This window comes from Chanodichthys erythropterus, chromosome 9 (assembly GCF_024489055.1).
Source record: "Chanodichthys erythropterus isolate Z2021 chromosome 9, ASM2448905v1, whole genome shotgun sequence".
Taxonomy (NCBI): Eukaryota; Metazoa; Chordata; class Actinopteri; order Cypriniformes; family Xenocyprididae; genus Chanodichthys; species Chanodichthys erythropterus.
Genome location: NC_090229.1, coordinates 37,620,068 through 37,632,590, shown reverse-complemented (window position 1 = coordinate 37,632,590; position 12,523 = coordinate 37,620,068). Strand labels below are relative to the sequence as shown.

General features: G+C 35.7%; 1 protein-coding gene across 3 annotated transcripts in view; it reads right to left on the bottom strand.

The window, feature by feature from the left end:
• Window positions 1-3,938: 3,938 nt before the first annotated feature.
• nr2c2 (nuclear receptor subfamily 2, group C, member 2) overlaps window positions 3,939-12,523 on the bottom strand; it is a 33,506-nt gene continuing 24,921 nt past the window's right edge. For 2 of the 3 annotated variants that reach the window (XM_067395522.1, XM_067395524.1), the window contains 3 exons: window positions 8,782-8,922; window positions 8,557-8,662; window positions 3,939-6,071 (listed from right to left, as the gene is read on the bottom strand). In XM_067395522.1, the coding sequence (XP_067251623.1) occupies window positions 5,897-6,071; window positions 8,557-8,662; window positions 8,782-8,922 (422 nt within the window). In that variant the 3' untranslated portion in view covers window positions 3,939-5,896. The remainder of the gene's footprint in view (window positions 6,072-8,556; window positions 8,663-8,781; window positions 8,923-12,523) is intronic. The other variant, XM_067395523.1, reaches the window with a different exon arrangement.

The following is a 12,523-nucleotide window of genomic DNA, read 5'->3' as shown; positions in this document are numbered from 1 at the left end:
TACATTTTAACAGTCACTTGTCGCCTCCTAGTGCCATAACGATGTAATTGACACAACCGTTATTTGAAGCACCAAGTTAGTTTTAAAATGTGATTTGATCTGTTTGAATCGAAATCGCGATCTGTAGACACATTGATGTGTACTTGTCAGTGGGCTTAAACAGATCGCCCTTTACAGCAGATTTAGTTCAAAAACAACTGAAAGTTGTGACCTAAATATGATTTTCAGTTACAATAATTAATCCTAAAATTCAACATTAGTAGGCTGACTTACTTTTCACCATCAGACATGTACGCACTCAGAGGATCCCCCAGTTCTTGGCTAATTTTCAGATTTTTAAATTCATTTACTGGAGAGTCGCTTTGAACGGATCATTGAATCAGTAACTTGTTGACTCGATAACAGCTGCAATACGATCAGTCCAATTCGCGAATGAATTGTTGATGTGATTTGTGAACCGATTTAACAGGATGATTGAAAAGAATCAGTTCGTGCACGAAACGTCTCTGAGCATGTCATAATTTCTTCCATTTAAAATAATGAGTAACGACATGTTTTATGAAATGTAGTGGAGTAAAAAGTACGATCTTATGCTTTGGAATGTAGTGAAGTAAAAGTAAAAGTTGCTAAAAATAAAAAATACTGAAGTAAAGTACAGATACTTGAAAAATGTACTTAAGTACTGTAACGAAGTAAAATACTTAGTTACTGTCCACCACTGTCTAAAGTATGTTTTCATGGGTGTTAATCACTTCATTTTTGTAGGAATAAAAAACAACTAACGTTATCACACAAGGGCTGAAGGTGAACGCAGCGAAACGTATTTGTATTGGATGAGAAACCGAGCCGTCCCGTGTGCTCCCAATGCTCCAGTAACATTACATTATGTAAACTGCAATGCATTTATGACAAAGAACTGCACCGATGCAGATGTAATATCATAGCATTAGCAATCTATCAATAAATGCACGCACACGCGACACACACCTTGTGCTCTCTGATGTTCGCTCTGCTCGGCGCCCCTGCAGATTGAAAAATGCGCTAAATCCAAGCAGACTCAGATAAGGGGAGGAGCCGAAACTTGACGCAGCTTGCCGCCGTTTCAAATGAGTTTTTTTTAAAGGGGACTGAAGCGATCAAAAGTTTATTAATCAAATATTTTTTTAGGGGGGCTGGGCAGAAGTTTAGGGGGGCTTCAGCCCCCCTAAAAAGGGCCTAGTGACGCCCCTGATTATGGGGTTTGGCATTGATTGGGCTATTTATGATCGTTCCTGGGGGCGGGGAAGAAGGAATCCTACCCCATTCCCCCCCTCCTGTCGACCAGTGGTGGCAATGAAATGTGATGATGCTTTGGACTGTTTTGAGAGGTGTGTGGAAGAAATGTCTTGATTATTATAGAGAGCGATTTGTGCCATGCTTGTTATTCCATCTGTTTAGAGGATGTTTACTTATTACAGGTACCCAGATATAGCGTAGGGGAGATGGAGGAGAGGAGGGAAAAAAAAAAAAAAATCCTATGTATAGAATATTTAATAAACACAGAATATCTCAGTACCCATAAGTGTTAAATCAAAATATTATATATTTGTCCTGCGTTTACTACATAGAGCACTTGTTTCATTATTGAGTACTACTGTGAAGCAAAGAGCCAGAGATAAAGCAGCATATGATGTTTATTAATGGTTTGGCAACATGAAGCCCAGTCAGGCTTCTCAAATCAGAAGTTAAAGGTCGTTTGTGTTTTGTGTATGTGGAAATGAAGAAGTGTATTAATAGAGATTCATGTTTCTGCTTTGGCGCAGTTGCTGTGACTTAACCTGGAGAATGAAAGTTTGCCAGAAGGCTGGTCAGATAACCCTAAAAATAAGTATGCCAAGTATACTTGCAGCAAGACTAATTATATTTCAAGTGTGTTAATGATCAGTTAACTTTGCTATTTTGAAACAACTAATTTTGTACTAAGTATATTTTAGTTGTAATTAAGTTGTATTAAAACACAACTTTAAGTATATTTAGTGTACTTTTGTGTGCTAAATTGGAACAACTTCTAGTATACTTAGTACACTTTAAGTATATGCCTGTGTAGGGACTAACTGCATGCTTGATTTGTGATATTGAAGTGTACAGTGGGGATCGAAAGTTTGGGAACCCCTTTCAGAATCTGTGAAAATGCAAATTTTTAACAAAACAAGAGAGATCATACAAAATGCATGTTATTTTTTGTTTAGTACTGTCCTGAGTAAGATATTTAAAAGATGTTTACATATGGTCCACAAGACAAAGAAATAGCTGAATTTATTAAAACCCTGTTCAAAAGTTTGGGAACCCTTGGATCTTAGTGTGGTTACCTGATGATCCACGACTGTTTTGTGATGGTTGTTCATGAGTCTCTTGTTTGTCCTGATCAGTTAAACTGAGCTCTGTTCTTCAGAAAAATCCTCCAGATCCTGCAGATTCTTTGATTTTCCAGCATCTTCTGCATATTTGAACCCTTTCCAGCAGTGACTGTATGATTTTGAGATCCGTCTTTTCACACTGAGGACAACCGAAGGACTCAAACTCAACTATTAAAAAAGGTTCAAACATTCACTGATGCTCCAGAAGGAAACACGATGCATTGAGAGCCGGGGGGTGAAAACTTTTGAATTTGAAGATCAAGGTAAAATGTACTTAATTTTTCTTCTGGGAAACATGCAAGTATCTTCTGTTGCTTCCGAAGGGCAGTACTAAATGAAAAACAATGATATTTAAACAAAATAAGAAAAATTGTGGCATCTTCATCTTGTTCAAAAGTTTAAATTTTTTTTTTTAAATGAATGTACATTTATAACACTACAGTATACTTTGTATACCTTTGCATCAGATGTATCAGTTCTGAGTGTTCAGCAGCCTGAGAGATAAAGCTGTCACTCAGGTGCTGCTGGACCGTCTGCCTGAGGACAGCAGAGAGAGCAGACCATGATGATCTTTCCTCACACACTGACTGGTGTAGATGTCCTGGAGGGAGGGAATAAGCTCACATCCTACAACTTGCAGGCAGAGCTTTGTTGCCAGTGATGCTGTTTCTGTAGCAGGCAGTGAATATGTACCACTTCTGCACTTCTCGTCTCGTTGTTTTGCCTTTTCCCTGCATCTTTGTGCAACAAATGCACACTATGTCTTCCTAAAAATATTCGTTAGTGATTAATAATAGTCAAAAGGTCAAAATTGCATTTATTCACATATATATTCTGTATTGTGCTATGTATACTGTATGCTTAGCTGAGTAAGGTCAAACTCCCAGTTTAGTGCAATATGTACAGTAAAGACTGCCATAAAGATTTTTTTTAAATACTTTTTTTACCATTATAAATATGGATCAAACAGGAGATGAAAATTGTCCATAAAGGCACATAAAGGCCCAGAAAGGTACTAAAAACAACATGACTGCAGTGGTTCAAGCTTTCTGGACCTTGAAAGTGTTGATTATATTGCCGTCTATAGACGAGTCATATATCTCTCAGATTTCATCAAAAATATCTTAATTTGTGTTCTGAAGATGAACGAAGGTCTTACAGGTGTGTAACGATATGAGGGAGAGTAATTAATGACAGAAATGTCATTTTTGGGTGCACTAACCCTTTAAATGGTCATTTTTGGAACCACTGTTTTTTTCTTTCACTTCATGTACTTATTTACCAATGTCCAACCCTGCTCCTGGAGGGCCGTCTTAATTTAGCTCCAGCCTAGTGTGTCTTTTTTCAAATCATGAAAAAACTGAATTTTTACAGGTGGACTCCAATCAAACTGTAGAAACATTTCAAGGATATTCCAGAGAAAATGGGATAGACCTGGGATACATTTCAAATGTCACAGCAAAGGGTCTGAATATTTATGTTAATGTGATATTTCAGTTTCTTTTCTTTTTTTTCTTTTCAAATGCTATCACAAATCTGGGTTTATCTTTGTCACTTGTTCTGAGGTTTTTAGCGCAAGCCTGCAGCATAACAAAATGTAATAAAACAAAATAAAAAGGTCTGAATACATTCTAAAATTAATTGGTGAATATACATTTTTTTTCTCAAGCCACAATATTTATACTCCACATCAGTATATAATTTAATAAAATTTATAAGCTAGTTCATGCACAGCTTTTCTTATCGTCTCACAGACAGATGAAAACAGAATCACAACATGGCATTACAACACCTATAAACCAGTCACAGACGGATTGAAACCAAAAACTTTAGGCATCTTAAAATACATACACAATTTAGTTTAAAACAGTTATCTGCCAGTGTTAAAAGCAAATAAAAGAACAGTTTGTATGGGGTCATGCTTTTCAAACAATAAATACGTTTTTTTGGGGGGGGTTTTTGGACAATAAAACCAAGTAGGGTTGAACTGTAAAAACAATAAACCTTACGGGAAACAGAAACTCTCTCAAGGTCAGAACTGTTAGACAGGGTTTGAGCAACTGCTATAAAGATTAATTTTGACATTGCTGATGATTAAAGTTGATGTCAATGTTTGTACACTCATTTGCAAACTGAATATAATCTCTTAAATATACTTTATATATGTATCTGTCAATGGGCATCAATTCAACAGCAATCGCTTTATAATAATGTCTTTTTCCATGATTCACAAAAAATTTATTTAGACTCAAACATGTTCAGAGGAATGCAGGAAATGCAAAACCACCAGTTTTGTGAGTTTGAAGGTTTCCAAATAAATGAGGCTCATTTTGAGCAGATCTTACAGTTTGTGATGAGAATTGAAACTGAGCATTCGAATGCTTCATTAATGATTAAACATTCACTGACTTGACATGCTTTACCATGTTACAGTGAGTGTGAGAGGTTTATCATTTTATAGTTAGTTTGGACATAAAAATCAATGCTAATGAATAATGTGTCAGCCCAACATAGTCTGGAAGTGTATTTACTTTTCTTCAAGCTACTAATTTTAAACCCAAATAAATATAGCCTAGGTGAATATCCTGTTAAATAAGTGCATGTTGTCAGTTGCCGAAACTGGGACAAAATGAGACATTCTGTTGTTTTGAAATGACGATGAAATGTACAAAAGTCTAACTGTGCACAGATCTGCAAATTAAAGCATGTTAGTAATCTAAGTTCATTAAACCATCATGGTTGTGCATATATTACATCTGAAACGACACCTTTTGTACATTGCAGCAGCGGTCGAATGCTATAAAGATACAGATCAAAATATGTCATTCAATAACAGATGATTTTTGAAATCAAGCAGATCAGATCTTCTACATGTGTATGGACTTTAGAGTTAGACTCAATGAAATAATAAATAAAGGATATTGAGGAGAAGCTGATTGTCATGACGGCAATAATGAGCTGTGGAAACAGAATATTCCCATTCATATCAATAACTGCATTATCAGGGAGAAGTTTTAAACCAGATCCGAATGGAATTCAAAAATGTGACCCGGACATGTTTTCATTGGAGAATATTCAGGGATCCAGAGACTGTCTTGATATCAGCTGTTACATTCGATCAAAGATCGCATCTTCCATGAGAAAGGATCGTTCAATGCTGTAGATATTGTCCTCATACGTTATAAAGAATTGAATTGAGAGAATTTGGAGGTTTAAAATGTCTTGGATTGTATCCATTGGAATCATCATGAAGTGCTCAAATGTTTTTAAATTATGGTTTAAAAAAAGAAAGGCATTTTTCAGGCAAATGTCTTTGGAACTCAAAGTCCCATAATGCATCTTTCTGTAAACTACAACACAATGTTTCTAGGGTAACGGTCACATACTGAAAGGCTTTCACTGTTGCAGCTCCTCTTGAGGTAGAGCTTGTTGGTCGGTTCAATATAATGTGATATATTTGAGTCAGCGTGAGGGATGATGGGAGCTGCATGACTTCAGTCTCACACAGCCGGGCCTGTCATTTGGCTGTTGTAGTCTGCAGTCTCCATTTTAAGGATATATGGGATGATACTGTCGATCGGTACGTTGCCGATAAGGCCGGTGAAAAACAGCTCCTCAGTTATATTGGAACTCATCGACCGCAGCGCTGGTAAACGCAACAGGATCCGAGCCAACCTGCCACATCAATCAATTAATGAGAGCATATTAACAAATTAAGCCAATTAACAAACTCCTGAGGCTGTGTCTACATTAATCCAGATACATTTGAAAACTGAGTGAAAATCTATTGCAGGAAATAGCTAATACGAGCCAATAAATGCTACTCTGCCGCCCTCTGCTGGTTATAGTGGTCATTAATATCTTTTTTATTCTTAAATTAAAGTGTTTTCTATCAAATGTTGGATTTCCTACATCTTAAACTGTTTGCTTTTACAATTGGGGACAATCTCAAAAGGGTGAACAGATAATGTTTGTGGTCATCACATTAAAAATAACATTTGAAGTGCTGGAAAAATGTTGCGTGTGCGTGTCCAATTACAGATTTATATATTGATTTTACGGACCACACTACAAACAGCATCTTCAAAAAGCTCAGTCTCAGTGTGGACGAAAGGTCAAAACAGAGGGGTTTTTAAAATGCTTCAAATGTATCCAGATTATTACAGACGCAACCTATAAATGAAATACAACCTCGATTCTGTGAAGAGCAAATGAGGCATGTTGTCAGTAACCACATTCAAAAATTGCAAAACAAAGAAAAAAATAATGATTAGATAAATATACTTACAATTACCAGTGTATTACCAGTGCATTTCCTCTGGGTGAGGTTTGCTTTATGGAAACGATACTTTATGGACACTCAAGTCCAAGGTGGTCTAAATACCAGCAACAAGCAAATCATTAGCATCTCAACAGCACTTTCCCAGATGGCACAGGACCTGTTATTATGGGTATACAGTCAAAGCAAAATGTATTCAGACACCTTGAACATTTCATTCATTAATAAATACAGTTTATTCATTATAGTTTAAAAATGGTAATAAAATATGATGAGATTTCAGAGTTAAACTGCGTCAGAAAATCTTAATTATGTCAGATAACACTTAAAGGTGCCCTAGAACTTTTAAAAAAAAGATGTAATATAAGTCTAAGGTGTCCCCTGAATGTGTCTGTGAAGTTTCAGCTCAAAATACCCCATAGATTTTTTTTAATTCATTTTTTTAACTGCCTATTTTGGGGCATCATTATAAATGAGCCGATTCAGGGCTACTGGCCCTTTAATTCTCATGCTCCACGCCCACGGAGCTCTCGCTTGCATTGAACATTGCATAAACAAAGTTCACACAGCTAATATAACCCTCAAATGGATCTTTACAAAGTGTTCGTCATGCATACTGCATGTATGCGGCAGATTATGTGAGTATTGTATACTGTTATATGGTTTACATTTGATTCTGAATGAGTTTGATAGTGCTCCGTGGCTAAAGCTAACATTACACACTGTTGGAGAGATTTATAAAGAATGAAGTTGTGTTTATGAATTATACACACTGCAAGTGTTTATTAATGAAAATAACAACAGTCTCGTCTCCGTGAATACAGTAAGAAACGTTGGTAACTTTAAACACATTTAACAGTACATTAGCAACATGCTAATGAAACATTTAGAAAGACAATTTACAAATATCACTAAAAATATCATGATATCATGGATGATGTCAGTTATTATTGCTCCATCTGCCATTTTTCGCTGTTGTTCTTGCTTGCTTACTTAGTCTGACTCACTGTATGTCATTTCCATGTACTGAAATCTTGTTAATTGACTATGCCAAGATAAATTTTTCATTTGAGGGCACCTTTAAGAAAAACATGGTCAGGTCAAAGTGTCAGAATAATTTTTGGTTCCAAATTTTTTATCAATTTTACTGGTAGGATTTTTGGGTATAATATGCCACAGTTTACTATATATTACTATATATATTGAACTATAGTCACCTGCACCCACTAGTAAAAATATACAAAAAATGTCTGAATAATTTTTGGTTTGACTGTAGATGCAAACGGGTGTGAAGTGCATTCTGAATTCCCACTGCAAAAATGCTAAAGTGCCCCATTATGCATTTTAAGATTTCAACCTTTCATGTAGTGTGTAATAAAGCTGTTTGTGAAAGTAAAAGGTCTGCAAAGTTTTAAAGATCAAAGTGCAGATAAACAGAGTACTTGTCATCTTGAGTAGCGCGAGTGTTAATGAGCGTCACATGCGCACCGCACCAGTCTCGAGTTTCTCAGGAGCTTCGGGAACACAGAAGGAAGAGCGATGACAGTGAAGGACGAGAGAGGACCAGGCCTGGGCTTTACGTTATGTTTTGTTTATGTGTGTGCGGCAGTCGCTTTTACTTTAGTATTGGTGTTTGTTTATTTTGATATGATTAAAGTGTTGAAATGTTCACCGCCTCCTTCCCTTAACAACATACCTCATGAGAGTTGATGAGAAATTTCTGTGTTTTTGACCTTGGATGCTGAAACAACATTAGGAGCCTTTGAAGTAGCATAATTGGGGCACTTTAAAATCCATGTGGTAACTGACAGCATGACACAAATGCTTTTGACAGAGATAAGATGCATTTCACCCAGAATATCACTTTAATATGTTGCAGACCTGTAGGTATCTTCAGGATAGGTCTTTTGCACATAGTCCTGGAGCTCCATCTGCGCTTTTTCCTGGAACTTTTCAATCTGGCTACAGCTGCTCAAACCTGGATGATCTTGTGAAGAAATTGGTCAGTTGTGAGATTATAAGTGTATTATAACTGTTTCAAATGCAACATTCTGGCCTTCCTGAAGGAATTTAAGGGTTGTGTGAAGCTGTGAGCAGCACATGTACCTGGACTGAAGAGGACAATAGCTTTTAAGTAGGCGTATTCATATCCATCTGTCTGTAGCTTTGCCATGCTGTTGCAGAACTCCTGCAGCTTCCATATGTGCTCCATGACTAGTTTAATGCGTTCACTCGATAGCTTGTCTACTGAGAGGAGATCAGCTGTTAGTTCATGAAAGCCAATGACAACGCTTCAGTTCCATCAACATATTAACAGAGGTAACTTACACCAACAATTTTTGATGCTGGAGATCATAGACGTGTCTTAAAGGGTTAGTTCACCCCAAAATGAAATTTCTGTCATTAATTATGAACATAAGCAGAAGCTCAACCTAACCTGAATAACGCACAAGAACAAGCCTCTTCCTGAAGCTCAAACGTGCAATGAGGTTCATTCTTATGTGTTAAGCAGCATGTTTGAGCTTCCGGAAGATGTTTGTTCTTGTGCGTTATTCAGGTTAGGTTGAGCTTCTGCTAATGTTTGCTGATCAATGTTTACATGAGAGTAAAAGCCTAAATAAAATCTCTTCATCATACCAAACGATCGATTGTCTTCAGAAAATTTGGACTAAACCGCTTGAATTATATGGATTAGTTTTCTGATCTCTTTATAAAGCATCAAAGTTTCAGTTACAAAGGCAGCTAATGGAAGGAAATCTGACAGCATTCTGTCATCAAAAATATCTTAATTTGTGTTCTGAAGATGAACGAAGGGCTTACAGGTGTGGAACCACATGAGGGTGAGTAATTAATGACAGAAATTTCATTTTTGGGTGAACTAACCCTTTATACACACTAACCATTTGTATCCATTATACCCATTTATTATGACGCGTTAAATGTGCCAAATATTTGGTCTATTTGTACATTTGAAAACAGCACTCAAAAAAATTAATTGTTGGATTTACTTAAAAAAATAAGTGTCAAGTGGTTCCACGCAACAATATTGAGTAATTTGTACAAAAAACTATTTAGTTGAATGAACAAAAGAATTCAAGTAAAGCTGACAAAATTTCTTTGAGTAAATACAAATCATTTGAACGTCACTGTTACATAATATTTAAATGTGCAGTTTACTTAATAATATGTTGATTTTTTTTAATAATGATTTAAATAAAACGGATACAACATATCAGAATGCAACCCCAAAATGCATTCAAAAAATAACTAATTGAACAGACTCAATCAAATGAGTGCAGGAATTTAATCCTATAAACATAAGTATATGAGCGCTCACAGCCTAAACACAGGCAACACTCTTCTGCATGATGGTAACCACAAAATTCAAAAACATTACAGAAACTACTCTAAATGTCCAACATAACTGAACATTAAACACTAACATAAACTAACAACATCTCTCCCTTTACTGAAAAACACATAAAATAACACTTTAATCCCTAAATTTACTCTCCTAATGCAGTCCCTTGCAAAGCATGCTGGGAACTACGGATCCACTGCAAAGTTAGTTATGTCAACAATAATCTGGTTTGAGTGAAACTAACAACAGTGAAAGTTCATTTTTTTGAGTGAGTGTAAAGAAACATATTCCTTGAAAATATTTAGAAAGTGTAAATGTTTGAACTGTGCGGCAAAATTTACCATTTCAACTGCAGTAGGTGCATTAACTTTTTATTTCTTTTATTTCATTAATTTAATTTCTGAATTAAGTTTGGCATCGGGCCAAAGAGATGACGGGCCAGAACTTAGTCAAAAGATAATTTAAATTAAATTGATGAAAAATGTGGCTAGAATTGCATGTGACAGACTGTTTCAGTGTCTTTTCTAACTGGTATTGAGCTGTTACTCTGTGTTAAATCCTGTACAGTCATTAACAAAAAACCACATTTGTGTGGCGGTGTCCGGGTTTTACACTGGATAAATTAATAAAGTGGAGTAGTGACACATAACCTGTCAAGTATCTTTATTCACCAACTTGCAACACAATCCACCTTGCTAAAACACATGTGGGAGATGAGGAATGGACAAAATAAATAAAAGGACTTAAAATAAAAATAAAAGAGGACTTGAATAAGCCCATTAATGGCATGTTTGAGATATGCATGTTTTATTTCCTCTTTCCATATTGTGAATAATAAATGTGTCTCATTTAAATTTGCTTGAACACAATGGAGCCAAACTTATTTATGGAAGTAATTTAATGCCAAATGTTTTTGAAATAAAAAGCTTGTTGAATTGCACTAAGTGAAAAAAAAGAAAAAAAAACATGCATTACATTAGCTGTGCTTGCATTTAGATGCATTGTATTTTTAAGGCTTGCATTTTTATGGGCTGAAATTCAACATGGTTATACATTTAAGCTGTGAATATTTCAATTAAAAATATTTCAATATTAAATTTTTTTTTTCATTATTAAAAATTAAATAATTTATATTCTCCTTTCAGATTTCACTTCCAAAATATTCATTCTGTTTAAAAATACAACCTATAAAATTCAACTAGCAATTTTCAGTCCATTTTATTTCGCTTTACAAATTCGCTTCCACAAATTCAGTGGTTCAAATTCGGCAGAAAATTCAACATTTCGCATACGGGGAACTGCAGGAAAAGCGGTAGAGTGCCGATGCATGATCTCCATCTGCTGTTAGTCGTCTTCACCAGCAGGTGCCGCTAGCGGCTGTTTACAAAGAGTAAGTCATTCATTCATTCATAAAAACGGATTTACAGAAATAGAGCAAGTGTAAGTGAATGTGTGATGATTATCAAGGCCAGTATAAATGCAGAAAGCTGATAAAAACACAAAAGCTGCATTTATGCTTAATTCAGTGTCTTTATGGTTACTTTCCCTGCGTAGGCTACATGTAAGCAGCTTTCTCTCCAGTGAACAAGATTATAACGTTATTGCCCGATGCTGATGTACAGATCAAACGTTAAATCTGAGGTAGACATATATTTCTCTCTGTTGTTTTAATGGATAAAAATAAATAAGAGGAATTAAAATAAAAATAAAAGAGGACATGAATAAGCCCATTAATGGCATGTTTGAGTCATGAATGTTTTATTTCCTCTTTCCATATTGTGAATAATAAATGTGACTCACTTTAATTTGCTTGAACACAAAGGAGCCTAACTTATTGTAATAATTATTTGACGTAGCCTACTTTTATCAGAATTATTCTTTGGCATCCTCATGTACTAAACTGAATTTATTTTAGATTGTTTGCATGCTGGAGGTACGCTTTTACATCGTATGCAGAGTGATGTTAACATTTAAGCTAGCTGGTGAGAAAATGGCACTATCAAAGAGTCTAAAGAGGGAAGTTGACAGTGGAAATAGGGCATACAAAGAAGAATGGACTTAGCATTCATCCTACCTAGTTTTGTGAATGCAAAGCCGGTTTGTGTCTTATCTGCAATGAAGTTGTCGCTGTTTACTAAGAATATAACACCGTGTCTACACCAGACACCAGAGGTGCGATGCGACGCATCAAATGATAATAGAACCCATTATAATCAGTGATACTGTCTACACTGGATGCAGTGCAACGCGAGTCACATGACACACTTTCTGCAACTAATGGTCATTGTTTTAGGCCAGGAATAAACTCTTTGTTTATTACTTGTTAAGAAAAATCCAAGAACTTTAAAAAAATAATTTTCCAGGACAACAACAAGATTTTCCAGGACATTTTACATTTTCTCTAATTTTCGGTGTGTTTTCCAGGACTGGAAAATCTGTCATAAATTTTCCAGGTTTTCAAGGTTTTCCAGGACGAGTGGGAAGCCT